The sequence below is a fragment of the Bos indicus genome, chromosome 17 (assembly GCF_029378745.1).
Source record: "Bos indicus isolate NIAB-ARS_2022 breed Sahiwal x Tharparkar chromosome 17, NIAB-ARS_B.indTharparkar_mat_pri_1.0, whole genome shotgun sequence".
NCBI lineage: Eukaryota > Metazoa > Chordata > Mammalia > Artiodactyla > Bovidae > Bos > Bos indicus.
In genome coordinates, this window is record NC_091776.1 from 72,728,188 (window position 1) to 72,743,345 (window position 15,158).

General features: G+C 70.4%; 1 protein-coding gene across 4 annotated transcripts; it reads left to right on the forward strand.

The window, feature by feature from the left end:
* Positions 1–7,447: 7,447 nt before the first annotated feature.
* Positions 7,448–14,699, forward strand: TBX1 (T-box transcription factor 1). Of its 4 annotated transcripts, XM_070770058.1 has the most exons (9): positions 7,454–7,660; positions 8,163–8,273; positions 9,387–9,744; positions 11,373–11,474; positions 12,077–12,248; positions 12,625–12,780; positions 13,352–13,419; positions 13,497–13,597; positions 13,878–14,484. In XM_070770058.1, the coding sequence occupies exons 2-9, from the start codon at positions 8,240–8,242 to the stop codon at positions 14,345–14,347; spliced, it is 1,461 nt and encodes a 486-aa protein (XP_070626159.1). In that variant the 5' UTR covers positions 7,454–7,660; positions 8,163–8,239; the 3' UTR covers positions 14,348–14,484. The 4 variants fall into 4 exon arrangements, with proteins under 4 accessions (XP_070626157.1, XP_070626159.1, XP_070626156.1 ...); XM_070770056.1 differs by lacking the exon at positions 13,352–13,419 and having other exon boundaries at positions 7,448–7,660; positions 13,878–14,699; XM_070770057.1 differs by lacking the exons at positions 7,454–7,660; positions 8,163–8,273 and having other exon boundaries at positions 9,264–9,744.
* The last annotated feature ends 459 nt before the right edge of the window (positions 14,700–15,158 follow it).

A 15,158-nucleotide genomic window follows, 5' to 3' on the forward strand; every position in this document is an offset into this window, starting at 1 on the left:
GCCTGAGGCTGCCCTCATCCGCCGTCTATACCGCGGTCACTCCCCTCCGCCCGGGCCTGGGTCTGCGGATGAGGGAGGCAGGCTTGGGAGGCCACAGCGTTGGGGCCACATGTCGCGGGGCAGGCCTCTCGCAGAGAACAGGCTGTGTCTGCGAAGCCAGAGGCTGAAAGTTGGAGTTGGGAGAGACCCCCTCCAGACCCCATGTCCCCCTGGCCATCCGGACGCGTCTCCACTGGGAGCAGCACCTCCCTCCAGTGCACTCCTCCCTGTGCCCGGGGTGCCCACCCGCCCGGGGCAGTCTCTGCAGGACACCTCCTCCTTCTGTTGCTGGAGGCAAAGGTTGAGAAAGAATCTGCAAGATCCCCTCCACGGTGAGGTGAGCATGACTAATAGCGTCCCATCTTGAGCGCACAGGGAAGGCGAGGCACTCGGGGCAGCCACGTCCGCGGCCACGTGAGGGGATGGCCAGGGCACTGAGCCCGGGGTTCCGGGCGGGCAGGGCCTGGGGGCACAGGGCTGGGGGCACAGAGCCGGGCAAGGGGGACGCAGGGCGGGGACCCTGCCAGGCAGGCGCTCTGGAGAGGGGCAGGCCAGGGCCGCAGAGGCCCGCATGCCACATGGGCTTGGCCAGGGCTGCCTCGGTCTCCTCAGGCGGCACCTCGGAGGCTCCCACTGGCCCCGGGGCCCGGCCGATCCCAGCCGGGCCTGAGACAGCCCGGCGCCCGCTGACACCCCACCCAGCGCGGGCGGCCCGTGCTCTGGGTTCTGGCAGGCACCCCGGCAGGAGGGGCTGGTGAAAGCTTGCGTCTGTCTGTCTGTCTGTCTGCACAGCTGGTGCCAAGCACCCGCTTCGCTGGATGGGGCATCCACCCGGCCCTGCCCGGGCCCTCGGGCTCAGGGTGCCCACCTGGCAGGCCCGCCCCGTGCCCTGCACGCGGACGAGGACCCCCGAGGGGCCCGATGGCTTTGGTGAGGCCGGACGGCCCGAGTGGGGGGCTTCAGGGGAGACCGCGGGAAGGGCCGGCCCTGGGGGTAGCCCAGAGCCTCTCAGCCTCGTGGGCCGCAGGGTCGGTCGTGCGGGGGGAGCAGACGCCCGCGCCTGTGGGAGTGGGCCCGCGCGCAGGGCCCCAGGCCGCCCCCTCCCCGCAGCTGTCTCCTGCCCCTCAGGCGCCCGCCGCCCCCGCCCACCCCGACTCCTATTTCACTGAGGAGATTACGACCACCTGGCGAGAGCCCCCTCCCCCCTCGCCCAGCCCGCGGGCCCCTCGAGGTGCTCTCCGGGGGGGCCCCCACCCCCATGTTCCCACGCACCCAGCCTTGGCGCCATGAGCCCCGCCCCCCGGTGCTCACCCACGGAGCCGGCGGCCCGCGGGCGGCCCCGCAGCAGGCTGTGTCCACATCTGGGGTCCTCTCTGCCCAAGCGCGGGCTGCAGCCCCGGGCCGGTCCTCGTGGGGTCCCAGGGGCTCGGCCGTGGGCCCCGTCCAGCCTGCCTGATGCTGCCTCAGACAAGACAGGAGGAATCTCGGCTCCCAAAACCACAGCTCTGAGCTGTTTGCTTTTGAGAAATTCCAACCTGGTTCTGCAGAGCTGCGGAGGAGGAAAGGGATTTGTCTGGCTGCGGCGGGGCGGGGCGGCGCCCGCAGACATGGGAGCCCAGGGCCACTGTGGACATCTGGGCCGGGCAGGGAAGCCGGGCGGAGGGGACTCGAGTGGGCCTTGGGGGTAGAGCCAGGCGCCCCCGCCCCGAACTCCTGCCCAGTCCCCAGGCCCACAGACGCAGCGGCCGCCCTGCCACGGTCCTGGGGGGCCGGCTGGGCGGTGGTGGGCCTGGGCAGAGCAGCACCACTCGGGAGCCGGGGGAGCTGGCTCAGCCAGGACCGGAGGTGTGGGGAGCACACTGGCTGCAGGCCACACTGTCCGGCCCAGCTCGGCCAGCTTGAGAGGCCCATCCCTTCAAAACGTTGACCCCGCCGTCTCCTGGGCGAGCCCGCGGCCGAGGGGCCTGGCTGCCCCTGCCGCCCCGCCAGGCCCGGCCGCCCAGGGGTCCAGGCCCTGGAGCCTCGCCACCCAGGCCCCTCTGCCTTCACACGACTCCGCCGCGACAGCAGCGTCCCCGCCGCCCGCACGGTGTCCCAGCCGGCCCAGTCGGCCTGCCCGCTGCCGTCAGCCCCCAGGCACCGGGTGAGGCGAGCGTGAGGCAGCCTGCCCGGGGCCGTGGGCACAGTGCTCGGAAGCCAGGCCTCTGTGCCGGTTCAGCTTCTGGGCAAAAGGTCGCTCTGGGGAACGCAGAGGGGGCTCGAGCTTGGAGCCGACCCTTCACCGACTCAGGCCAGACTCCTGCCTGGGGCTGTCGCAGCGAGAACAGCTTGAATTTAAATTACCAACTGGATCAAGCCTCTCATGAAAATTCCCAGTCTGACATATTTGGTTAGTCTAACTGCTCTAAGTTTCGAAACGTAGAGTTACAGCCCTAGGCTACGGCCCTGTAACCAGAGGTGCTGGGCCCAGCCCAGTGGCCACTGTCCATCAGCCCTACCCCCAAGTCTTGCTTCCTGGAGCCCACCTGTCCACCAAGCCCGACTCAGGCCTGCGGCTTGAGCCGGGAGGCTGGCCTCCTGGGGACCTGCCTGGCAAGGTCCCCGGAGAGTGACCTGCTCCTGTCCCGGGTGCCCAGGGCCTTGTCCCTGCCGTCGGACCCGCCCTCAAGAAGGGCGGTCTGAGGGCATCACCTTCAGGACATCAACCCGCAAGAGCAGGCCGAGACATTCGGACCTTCCTTCACCTCGGGGTGCCCAGGGCTCCACACGGACCTCATCCAAGCCGGGTGAGGCCGAGGCCCCCCGACTCACTGAGCTGAGCGCCCCGGACAGTGACGATTCCCCACGGGGGCCATGGGGACACCTGCACGTGCTCCTGTGCGTACGTGTTCTACGAGCCCATGCGTGCGCTCCGGCCCGTGTCGCTACACGCGTGTGTAGCAGAGTGTGCGGTGTGCACGCACGTCTGTGGGTGTGTTACGTGTGTGGCGAGTGTACACTCACCGGCGTGTGCACAGTCAAGGTCCCCCGCCCACCAGAGGGGCCTGAGGAGACGGTCTCAGGCGTCCAGCTCCCTGCCCCTCGCCCCCAGCAGAGACCCCCAGCGGGGCCTGTCCCTCCTCCAATGACAGAGGCGGAAGCCTCAGGGCCTCAATCTAGGTCCCTGGGGCCTCTGAGCCTCGTCTCTGCCTGACAGCGCCTGGGGTCGAGGGGCCGGTGTGGCAGTAGAGGACAGACAGATGGACAGCCAGCTCTCCAGGCAGCTGGGTCCTCCCGCCAAGTGGGCAGCTAAATCAACAGGCCCAGAAATCGGAGAGGGCCCAGCCGTGGCGGACTTCCAGCCTGTGGGGGCGGTGGTGACACCGGGTCTGGCCGGCCCAGCCCCTCCTCACTGTCTCCCCGGTTCCGGTTCTGTTCTGTCCTCCTGGGCCTGGAAGGAGCACCCTCAGGGTGGGGGCGGAGGTGCAACCAGCCTCGCAGACCCGACCGACCCTCCCGGCTCCGAGGGGCTGGGGTCACAGCGCTGTGAGCCGCTCGGTGCTGTCTGTCCGCCCCCCAGTCACTGCCCTGTGTTCACACTGCAGTCACCCGCCCCCAGGGGCCAGGAAGAGCTCCAGGTGATGCCGCAGAAGGGGTGGGGGCAGCCCCCCAGACACAGGAGCTCAGCTCACCCCACTCAGACACCTGCAAGCCAGTGAGGAGCACACACCAGGCTGCTGTGGTGCCAGCCTTCACCAGCACCTCCTCGGATGCTCAGGCCCCGCATGTGAACCCCAGTGTACACCTGGGTCTCAGGGCCCGTCACGGGGCACCCGCCGGACCTCAGAGTTAGAGCCCCCCACCCCGGGGGGCTGGCAGGGACACGTGCTTCAGCTGGGGGCACCCTGCGCCAAGGGCCTGGGGGCAATTAGCGGCCAACAGAGCTGCCCCTGGCCCCAGTGCAAGGAGCCCCCAGGCTGGCTGGGAGTGCGGTTTCTCCAAACCCCGGTGGTGTCACAAGAGACTAGGTCAGTGGGGGTGGGGGCAGGGGGGATGGGGTGCGGCGAGGGGGATGGGATGGGGTGGGGGAGGGGTGGGGGAGGGGACAGGTGTGGGGGAGGGGTAGGTGTGGGAGAGGGTGTGGGGGAGGGGATGGGGTGTGGGGGGAGGGTGGGTGCAGCGGAGGGAAGCCGCCCTCACCCGGGATGAATGGTGTAGCTTGCCTGCCAGCCTCTCCTCCCAGCCCCAGCCCTGCCCTGGGGCCTGAAGGTCTGTACTCCCCCTCCCCGACAGGCGACCCCAAGGCCGAGAGCTGGGTGTGTGGGAGCCCGGCTCAGACTGCGCCGCTTCCCTATGCAAGCAGAGCCCAGAGTCCTCTCCTGCTCCTCCAGCCTCTGCCACGCTAGGGGAGAAGGGGGCCTCCCGCCCGCCTCCGGGGCTCTGGGTCGCTGCCCATTCGTGCCCACGAGGGCCACCCAGAAAGCCGCCTTTATTGGCATTGCAGCTGCAGCACCTTGGCTGGAGGGAGGCAGGTAGGACGTGCCCAGGGGCCAAGGTCCTGAGCAGGCACCCGGGGGAGGGCAGGAGAAGAGGAGGAGAGAGACACCCCAGTTCCAGCGAAGGTTGGTCCCCGCTGGCCTCCTGAGACCCTGCACTGCCCCCGGCGGGGGAGTGACTGTGCAGGCTGCTCTGGGGTCGGCCTCCTGCGGGGCCAGGGGAACTGCGGGCGTGGGGAACGTTCCGGCGAACCAGTCCTGAAACAGAGGAGCCGGGCGGAGGAAAGCCCAGCCCGCTCTTCCGGAACGCTGTGGCAGCTGCTGCCCAGCTCTGCGCTCTGGCCCCTGGGCCCCGCTGTGGCCAGAGACCCAGGCGGGGGGCACAGGTGGAGCCCATCGTGTGTCCCGGAGCACTCAAGCACAGCGACACCCAAGCGCCCGCCGGTCCTCCCAGGGCTGGGTGCGCAGAGCGCCGGGGCGGACGCCGTGGATGTGCCTGCTCGGTGGTGGGAGTGACGTGTGGACCCCGGTGTTGCTGGCTCCCCTGGGGACCCACGTGTGCTCCAGGGAGGAGCTGGGTGCCGCCCAGCCGCCCCGGGCTGCCCCTCAAGAGCTGGGGACTGAACCTCCCAGCTAGGATGCTGGGGGCGAGGGTGAGTGCGGCTGGGGCTCGTCCCAGAGCAGCCCCGAGAAGCAGGGGGTGGCCGCGCGCTCCCTCCCGCAAGCTGCCTCTGCTCTCGGCTTCCCTTCTGGCCCCACCCCCACCTTGGGCTGGGCGTCCATGCGAGCCTCGCTCGTAGGGCCTGTAATGTGGTTTCATCCTGTTCCATCCTGCTGACTGGCGTGGGGAAGGCGGGCGTCTTCCGCCCGCGTCCCAGGTGGAGGGGCTCTTGGTTCCCTGGGCTCTGGTGGCGCCCAGCCCGACTCCCACCTCTCGCTCTCGGAGGCGCGGCCGGCAGGGGGAGCGAGGCGGAAAGGAACCATGCTAGCCCAGGTGAGGGAGCGTGTAAGCGGCGTGCGGGGGGCACCGCAGGGCACGTGCTCCCACTGGGCAGCGAGGGCACGGGGTGGGCGCAGTGAAGAGTGGCGGGGGGCCGGGAGGGACGGGCGCGCACACCCCTGGGGCGCAGGAGGTGGCAACTCTGAGGGGTCCGGTCCCCTTTGTTCTTCGGCCACTCAGTCATGTCTGACTCCTTGCAACCCCATGGTCTTCAGCACGCCAGGCCTCCCTGTCCATCACCAACTCCTGGAGCCTACTCAAACTCATGTGCATCGAGTCGGTGATGCCATCCAACCATCTCCTCTGTCGTCCCCTTCTCCTCCTGCCCTCGGTCTTTCCCAGCATCAGGGTCTTTTCCGATGAGCCGGCCCTTCCCGTCAGGTGACCAGAGTGTTGCAGGATCTTTAGCATCTCTGGCCCCTGCAGCTGGGTTCCAGCTGGGCCTGGCACTACCGCTGCATTTGGGGCCTGTGGTGGTGGGAGTGGGCAGCGGCAGCGGGGGAAGCAGAGTTGTGAGTTGCAGAAAGAGCGCCCTGACCTCGTCCATCGCACTCTTAACCAGATCTGGCCCACTCCCTTCTGCACCTTCCCCATCTGGCCTGGCTGCCCAGGTCCCAGCTCAGGCACCAAGGGGTTAACGAGGGAAGAGAGGATCCCTCTCCTGTCTCCCACCTTAGACTCCTCCTCAGAGGGCCAGGGCCCTCAGGACAGAGCCCGGGAGGCTGACCCTGCAACTCCAGAGGCCCCGGGGTTTTCACTTTCACTTCTGCTCCTTTCCCAATGCCGGCCTCTCCCTCGGACTCAGCACCTGCCCACTGCCTTCCAGTGTTCGCCCAGGTATACGGGAAGACTCCTCGGGTGCATGGGACAACCACGGGCACCCGCACACACCAGGACCTCGCACAGCCCGCCCATCCGCCGCCAGTGCCCCTGGGGACGCCCCGTACGCCCCTCTGGGTGCTGACCGCCAGCACACGCTCGCCTCCTGCAGCAGCAGCCCCCCTGCCAGCTGGTCCTTCGACCTGGGCTCTAGAGGCCCCTGGCTGGCCCTGCTGCGGGGGTGGCCGGCGGAGGGGGCGGGGAGCCCAAGCCCAGCTGCTCTCGCATCACCCGACTCCCTGAACCTGCTTCCTGGCCGCACAGATCACGGCCATGACCACCCCGCGGGGAGGGCACCCCCCTGGCAACATTGCGCCTTCCCAGCTTGGTCCACAGAGCTGCAGGGGCTGTCCGGGGGGAGGGGCGGGGCTCAGCGCTCACGAGGTCACGGTCGCCCACCCCGTCACACAGCAGGGCCCACGTGCTCACCGCCTCCACGCCAGGCTGCGCCAGTCCTGAGCCTCAGGCCCGGGAGCCCCGTGCTTCCAGCTGGAGCGGCTCCCAGGACCCCCCTCCGGTTCTGGGCCAGCACGCCCTCCACCCTGGGGATCCAACAACCCCCAGAGAGGCTGCTGCCTCCCGCTCCATCCAGGCGAAGCAGCAGAGGCCTTGGAGACAGGCCTGAGGGCCAGAGGCTCAGCCCAGGGCCCAAGCAAGTCCTGGGTCCCAGAGGCCTAGCGCCCTGCAAGGGGGGCGTCTGGGCTGGGCGGCCATGGAGGCCCCAAACTGGGCAGAGGCGGCCCCGGAGGCAGGAGGTGCGGGCAGGGGCGGGCCGCGTCAGGCTTAGCATCCGGGAAGCCTGGGCCTGCAGGCCCAAGTGGGCAGCCGGGCCTTCTAGAAGGGCAGGCTGGCCGCGGGGCGGGCGAGGGGCAGCAAGCAACCGGACCCGGCCTCGGCCTGAATTCCTCCGACGTGTCCTCGGCTCCCTCGGCCAGTCCAGGCCCCGCCCCCGGCCCTCCCTGCGCCCGGCCGGTGCTCGGGGAGGTCGGAGGAGCGGGCACTGCCCACCCTCCGGATGTATAAGCCTCCCGGCCAGGGGCGGGCGGTGCGCGGGTGCGCGTGACGCTCGGTTCCCGGGCTAGGCGGCCTGGGCGGTGTCCCTCGGCTCAGGGTCCCCGGGCGCGACTGTGAGCCGCCCACAGGGGCCCGGGAGCCGCTCGCGGGGCCAGGTCCTGTCCCTGGGCACCGAGAAAAGGACGACCCTGCAGCCCTGGGGCCTTCCACCCGTGGCCGCTGCCGGAGCCTGGACGGTCCTCTCCACGCCCAGGTTCAGGGGCAGCTGGGGAGGCGGGAGGAGCACAGGGCAGGGCCCGGCTGGAGCCCTGCGCCGGGGTCTGGGGCTGGGGGCGCCTGCTGCAGCCTCCCCTCGGGGCGGTGGAAGCTGGTGGCTTCGCTGTACAGAGGGAGGCCAGGCCTTGGGGAGGCGCAGAAGGTCCCGGGGTGCTGGCCACAGAGGCCCCTGGGAGCTGAGGCGAAGGCCCGGGGAGCTTGAAATGCAGGAGGGCCCGCACCACCCCCGGGGCTCTCCACCCACCAGGGCCCCCTTGGCCCGGGGTGGGGGGCCGTGACGCCATGTCCCCTGGGCACGGGGCCGCGGCAGTGAGTGGCACCGCAGGCTCCCGCCCCCGGGCCGTGGGCTGGGCTGGCCTCCGTGGGGCCGGGTGCATGCAGTCGGAGGCGGCGCCGGCCAGGCCGCCGGGCGCCTATGGACGCGCGGGGCCCGCTGTCTCCCCGGGCCAGCGCGTTCAGCATCGCCTCTCTGGTTGCAGCAGAGGCCACAGAACGCACCACGCATCCGGCCCCTGGGTCCTCCGAGCCTGTGAAGCCGCTGGGATCCCCGGCCGGCATGCACTTCAGCACCGTCACCAGGGACATGGAAGGTGAGCCTCCCCGCTGCGTCTGGGCAGAGGCCTGCCAGACCCCTGCCCCTGGGGCCCAAGCAAAGAGGGCTAGGGGGATGGGGCAGACGGAAAAGGCAGCACTGGCGGGGTGAGTGCCCGGCTTCCAGCCTGGACTCTGGGGCGCAGAGGAAGGGCGGCATCCTGCCCCAATCCTGCGCCCCCTTCGCCTGGGGACCCCGCTGCAGAGATCCGTGCAGCTGAGCCCAGAGCAGAAGAGGGCGTGGGAGGTCAGAGGGGGACGGGAGAGACGGACCAGAGGGAGTTGGCAGCGGGGGACAGAGAGCTCGGAGAGGTGGGGGGACAGGAGGAGAGCCCCAGAGAGCCGGGAGACTCGGAGAAGCAGAGAGAGACAGCAGGAGGGGACGGCGGGGGGAAAAGAGCTGGAGAAAAGGAGAGGAAAACAGAACACCCAAAAGGGGAAAGAGAAAAGGAGACGAAGAGGCCAGAACCAAAGAGAAGCGCGCGGAGAAGAAGCTGAGAAAGTCGAGTCTTAAGGAAAGGAGTAAGTCCAAGGGAAGGAGTTCCGTCTTAACTTATAAAAAAAAAGTTAAAAGCCACGAATAATAGAGAGACGCACACAGAGAGGAGGGGGACAGGCAGACTAGAAGGAAAGACAAAGCGCAGAGGGACCAGCAGCAAAAAGAGGAAGAGGCGGAAAATAAACCAGAAATAGAGACGCGAGGCAGACAGTGCAGGGGCATCGGAGGATGCGGAGGGCAGACGCAAGCGAGGGGAACAAAGGTTAGGGAGCGACTGACTGCAGGAGCCCGGGCGGCAGCGCCGCGCGGGAGGGCGGCCGGCGGGCGCTCGCGCGCTCGCCCGCCGCCGGGGAGCCGGTCCGGGCGGTCGGGGGCCGGGAGGGGCGGGGGCGGGGAGGGGGCCGGGAGGCCATTGTCTCGGCGGGGGCGGGGGCGCGGGGCGGGGCGGGGCGGGGCGGCTCCGCGGGCGGCGGCGCGGGGCGGCGCGCGCCCGCCACTCGGCCCGGGGCGCGGGGCAGCGCTTACCTCGGCGGGGCGCGCGGCCCGCGGGCCATGATCTCCGCCGTGTCCAGCCCGTGGCTCACGCAGCTCTCGCACTTCTGCGACGTTGCAGCCTTCACGGCCAGCAGCCTGAGCGGCCTGGGGGCGGCCGGGGGCTTCCCGGGCGCCGCGTCGCCGGGCGCCGACCCGTACGGCGCGCGCGAGCCCCCGCCGCCGCGCTACGAGCCGTGCTCCGCCGCCGCGCCGGGCGCCCCGGGCCCGCCGCACGCCTACCCGTTCGCGCCGGCCGCCGGGGCTGCCAGCAGCGCCGCGGAGCCCGAGGGCCCCGGGTCTAGCTGCGTGGCCGCCGCCAAGGCGCCGGTGAAGAAGAACGCGAAGGTGGCCAGCGTGAGCGTGCAGCTGGAGATGAAGGCGCTGTGGGACGAGTTCAACCAGCTGGGCACCGAGATGATCGTCACCAAGGCCGGCAGGTCAGGGCGCCCCTCCTTGGCCGTGGGCCGCCCCAGCCTGGAGGGGCCGGCGAGTGGGGCGGGGGTACGGCCGGCTTCTCTGCTCCGGGGTCCCGGCTCCGGCGACAGCCGCCTGGGGAACCGGCGGAGGGGTCAGGGGAGGAGCATGGAGTCCTGGAGTCCACCCGCCGCCCCGGGACACCCTTGGCCTGAGGCAGGGGCCGGCTCAGTTCTTCTGGGCCTCGCCAGCCGGCGGATCCCAGTGGATCCAAACTTTTCAGAGGAAACTCCCCTCTCTGGTTCCCTAGTTCAGTCCACCCGGGTTAGTTGGAGGCTTCGCCCGGCAACGGGGCAGTGGGTCGGAACCGCTCTGGGACAGTTAAGACCCTCTCAGACGGGCTGTGTTATGGGGAGGCCGCCACCCCGTTTTCTCAGGCCTACGTCTCTGCTGACGGGGCCGCCGCCTTCCATTGGCCTGTGTTTGTTTGAAGGGCCCGGAGAGAAGGGGAACAAGTTTTGCGATGCAGCCGATGTGACCGGCAGACAAAGGCGGGTGCCGATCTGTGTCTAATGCACACAGGAGACACCGGCTCTGCATCCGCACGGCCTGGGAGGGCTCAGGGCCTGTTTGCAGAGCCCGCGCGGGGCTCCTCCTGCCCTGTCACGGCGTCTTCCCCGGGGAGCCCGGGGCCTTCTGCAGGCTCTCCTGCTGGCCCTGGGCGCTCAGCCTTCCACCCGGCCCAGCCAGCATTCTGCAGCCCCTTCTGGCCTGCAGGGGCGGGCGGTAGGGGAGGCTTGTCCGGGAGGGCTGGCGTCAGCCCACTACCCGAGAGGAGGTGCCTGTAAGAGGCAGCAGCCGGACAGGCGGGCGGGGGCCGGGGGGCACGCTGTCCTCCCAGCCGGCAGCCGGCACCGGGGCTGGACTAGCCGGCGGCCATCGGCCCGAGCTGGGATTGAGTGCAGGACGAGTCGGAGCTCAGGGGACCCCAAGAACACAGGCCAGGCCAGCCTGGAGTAGCTGTGTCTGGGGAACTTGCCTGTGTCCTCGAGGAAGGATGGGGAGAACCCCAGGACCCGACGAGAAGCCTCAGGGCCAGGGCTGTGGACTCCCCAGCTCGGCCTCTGCGGGGAACCGGGGAAGCAGGCGCAGACTCGCGGCAAGGCCCCGGGGCTCCTGGAACCCCGCTGTCCGCCTCGCTTTCACTTTGTTCCAGCCGGGAGCTTGAAGCGATGGCGTAGATCAGGCGGTGGGGACGGTCCTGCTGACGGCCCAGGACCCGGGACTGCTGTTGCTGTGGCCCCCTGGGTTGACCCGGCCCCAGACTGCCGGATCGGCAGTCAGTTAGGCCGGGTCTGCGCGGGTGGAGGTGCAGTGAGAAGCCAGAAGCCGAGGTCAGGGCCTGCAGGCCCGGCTGGCACGCTGAGTTAGCCGTTTCTGTGTTTCTAACGGGGTGGGGGGGCAAGAGGCTGTCCTGCCATCCACTCGCCCTTGGTGGGGCAGGGGCCTAGTCAGGTCGGTCAGGCAGCCGGGTGAGGGGAGATATGACCAGGGTCCTGGCTGGCCGGCCGGCCGGAGGCTGCATCCTCGGCCGCTGGAAGCCGGAGGCCGGTCCTCCCGTCCTGAGCTGACGGGGTCTTGCCATCCCCAGGCGCATGTTCCCCACCTTCCAAGTGAAGCTGTTTGGCATGGACCCCATGGCTGACTACATGCTCCTCATGGACTTTGTGCCCGTGGATGACAAGCGCTACCGGTGAGAGTGCGGCCCGGCCCGGCGGGCGGAGGCGGGCGGCCCAGGATGCTCGTTGGTGACCGCTGGCCAACTCTCCGGTCCCGCCAGCCCCCGCCCCACAGGTCTCATCCGCCCCCAGCAGTTCTGGGGACTGGTCCTGAGGGGGCTCAGACGTGCCCGGGCTCCCCACCAGCCTTGTCCGCGTCCCTTTCCACCCCCTCCCCGGGACGCCGGCCCCGGAGCCGGCAGGAAAGGTGGGGTGGCCGGGAGAGATTACGCTGGGCGGGCCTGGCCGCCCGGACAATTAACAGCAATTAATAAAGAGAGCCCGGTCCGCCCTGCGCCCTAGGCCCTGGCGGGCCAGATCCAGGCTCCCCTCCTCCCCGCCGCACCGGCTGGTGACTCGGGAGGCTGCAGGCTGGCGGACCGACCCGCGTGCAGCGAATCGTGGCGCCAAGGCCGGCCGCCTCCCTGCTGGCGCTTCCTGCCGCCTGTCGGGATGGTTTCCTTGCGGCCCCCTGGGCAGCCCCCCATCTGCCCCGTGGGAGCCTCGGGCACCTCGGGCTCCCTGGGCAAGGCCCTCACCCGGCGTGTCGTGGCCCCTGCCCCCCACCGCGGCCCAGGTACGCCTTCCACAGCTCGTCCTGGCTGGTGGCCGGGAAGGCAGACCCCGCCACGCCGGGCCGCGTGCACTACCACCCTGACTCGCCGGCCAAGGGGGCCCAGTGGATGAAGCAGATTGTCTCCTTCGACAAGCTCAAGCTGACCAACAATCTGCTGGATGACAATGGCCATGTGAGTGGCCCCCCGAGCTACCGCCCCGTCCCCCGGCAGGCTGAGGAAGTCCCTGCTGACCCGCGCCATGGCAGAGTGTGAATGATGGACGGATCAGGGAGAGCCAGCCCTCGGGTCAGGGGCCTGGGCCTGGGAGAGAGGGCCGCACTGGTCCCTTCACCCCATTCTGGGCTTTTGCTGGAGGCATTTTCCCTGGAAAAGATGGGGGGCCGTGGGGTGGGGCGGTGGGCAGCAGACTTGTGAATCTGGCGGTGAGGCTCCTAAGAGGCTGGCCTCCTTGGGGGAGTGCAGGGTTGTGCCGGGCTGTCGGGAGGGAAGTGCGCTGCTGGTCTGGGCCCCGCAGAGCTGAGCTCGGCCCTCACCACCTCTCTTCCAGATCATTCTCAACTCCATGCACAGATACCAGCCACGCTTCCACGTGGTCTACGTGGACCCGCGCAAAGACAGCGAGAAGTACGCGGAGGAAAACTTCAAAACCTTCGTGTTTGAGGAGACACGTTTCACCGCAGTCACCGCCTATCAGAATCACCGGGTGAGGCCCTGGGGCAGCCCGCTCAGCACCCCTGGGAAGGGGTGATTCTCAGTGGCTGCCTGGGGAAACCCCGCCAGGATGGAGCCCACCTCCCCCCCACCCGCCCCTGCGGCCTCAGACCACCCTCCTCCCCTCTGTGTTGCTGTCCGGACCAGCCTCCTATCAGGTTGACCCCTCAAGCAGCAGCTATCTCTGAAGCCTGAAAGTTTGTTTTCCAAACCATTCCGGAAGCTCCCACTGGGGGCCTGATGCGCGGTCTACCCAGATGCCTGGGGTGCCCTCCAGTCCAGACCTCGCGGCTCGGGGGTGGACCTAACTGCATTGCTAGCCCAGCCTGGGGGGCACTTGCGGGTGTGAAAGAGGAGTAGTTCCTTAGCCAGAAGGAGGGCTCCCCAGCCGCGGAGAGGTGCAGCCCCCTGCGGGGGAGGGAGCGGGTGTGCTCCAGCCCGTTTCTGGTGGAGAAGGGAGTGGGGGAGAAGCAGAGGGGAGAGTGGCGGGCGCTCCTACGGCTCCCTCCCCTCCGGGTAAGTCCCGCGGCCCCCAGAGCGAGCCCAGTGCCCGCTTCCCGCAGATCACGCAGCTCAAGATCGCCAGTAACCCCTTCGCCAAAGGCTTCCGAGACTGTGACCCCGAGGACTGGTGAGTGTCCCCCAGGAGAGCGCGAGAACGCGGGCGCCCCGCTGGCGCCCCTGACCCCGCCCGCCTCCCTCCCGCAGGCCCCGGAATCACAGGCCCGGCGCGCTGCCGATCATGAGCGCGTTCGCCCGCTCGCGCAACCCCGTGGCCTCCCCCACGCAGCCCAACGGCGCGGAGAAAGGTAGGCCGGGGTCGTGGGATCCGGACGGGCGGCCGCGCCCGGCCTCGCCCGCGCCGCAGGGGCGCTCGCGGCCTCCGCGGCGGTTGCGCAACGACTGCGGCGGCCGGGCAAGCGCGCACTCGCCCGTCGGCCCGACGGCTGCGTCCGCCCGCCCACCCCGCCCCGCCCGCCGGCGGGCGCGGGCCCCTGGGGAGGGCCCGGAGCTGGGCAGGGGCGCCGGGCGGGGGCCGGCGCGCTCTCGCCGGCTTCGCCGCGGCTCAGCCGTCGGCCCTCCCCGCAGACACGGCCGAGGCCCGGCGAGAGTTCGAGCGCGACGCGGGCGGCCCGGCGGGGCTCGGGGACCCGGCGCACCCGCCGCAGCTGCTGGCGCGGGTGCTCAGCCCCGCGCTGCCCGGGCCCGGGGTCCCGCTGCCCGGTGCGCCCGGAGGCCGGCCCAGCCCCCCGCACCCCGAGCTGCGCCTGGAGGCGCCCGGCGCGTCGGAGCCGCTGCACCACCACCCCTACAAGTACCCGGCCGCCGCCTACGACCACTACCTCGGGGCCAAGAGCCGGCCGGCGCCCTACCCGCTGCCCGGCCTGCGCGGCCACGGCTTCCACGCGCACCCGCACCCGCACGCGCACCCGCACCACCACCCGGCTGTGAGCCCCGCCGCCGCGGCCGCCGCCGCCGCCGCCGCCGCCGCTGCCGCCAGCATGTACTCGTCGGCCGGGGCCGCGCCGCCGGGCTCCTACGACTACTGCCCCAGATAGTGCGCGCGCCTGCCCGGGGCCCGGGCCACGCGGCCGCGGGGCCGCCCCCTGCCAGCCCCAGGGCGGCCGGAGGACCCCGCTCCCCGGCCCCGGAACCCCCGGGGCGCGCCGTCAGCGCCGAAGTGCGCGGTGCGCGCGGGAAGGAAGTGGTATTTATTGTTCTCGGCGAGGCCGCGACGGCCCCGGCCCTCCCGCCCCCCGCCCTCGCCCCGGTCTGGCCGCTGCAGCGGGACGACCCGAGAACTCCCGTCTGCAGGCGGTGTGGTGTAGATACTTGTAGATATTTGTAGATAAACTGTAGATACCGCGCCGGCGCCGCCTTGATAAACGGTTTCGCCTCTTTTGGAAGCTGCCTGAGTGTCCGTTTCTTTGCGCCGGGTTACATCGCGCGGGGTGTCTGGGGAGAGCCGGACTTGGGGACCCGCGGGTTCTCCGGCCAGGCCGGCCGCAGGGCCAGGGGTCCCTGCCTCGCGCCCCAGCCCTGCGCCCTGGAGCCCGCGCGCGGCCCCGCCCCCCCCCCCCCCCGTTTCCACCTCGCGGTCCCCGCGGCCGGAGCTCCAGGTGTGCATCCGGCCTACATTCCTGCCTTGGCGGCTGCCCCTCTGCCTAGGGCCCGGGTCCCGCCCGTGGCCCGTTTTCAGGACCGGTGCCTGTCCTGTTTTTCCATGGAAGCTGGGATAACAGTCCTGGTCGAGCAGGATGGACACTGTCCGTTGGGGGCTGGGAAAGGAAGAAACCCTGACTCTGATCGGGAAAGACAGAAACAGGCAGCTCTGTTCTCAGAGCGCTGCCCTGGCTGCCCCGGCCCAGG

Excerpts from the sequence above, each read along its gene's own strand:
- TBX1 (XM_070770055.1), top strand. The coding sequence starts at position 9,326 with ATGATCTCCGCCGTGTCCAGCCCGTGGCTCACGCAGCTCTCGCACTTC. Across the intron at positions 11,475-12,076 it reads GTGGATGACAAGCGCTACCG|GTACGCCTTCCACAGCTCGT; the intron begins GTGAGAGTGCGG and ends ACCGCGGCCCAG. Across the intron at positions 12,781-13,496 it reads CCGCCTATCAGAATCACCGG|GCCCCGGAATCACAGGCCCG; the intron begins GTGAGGCCCTGG and ends TCCCTCCCGCAG.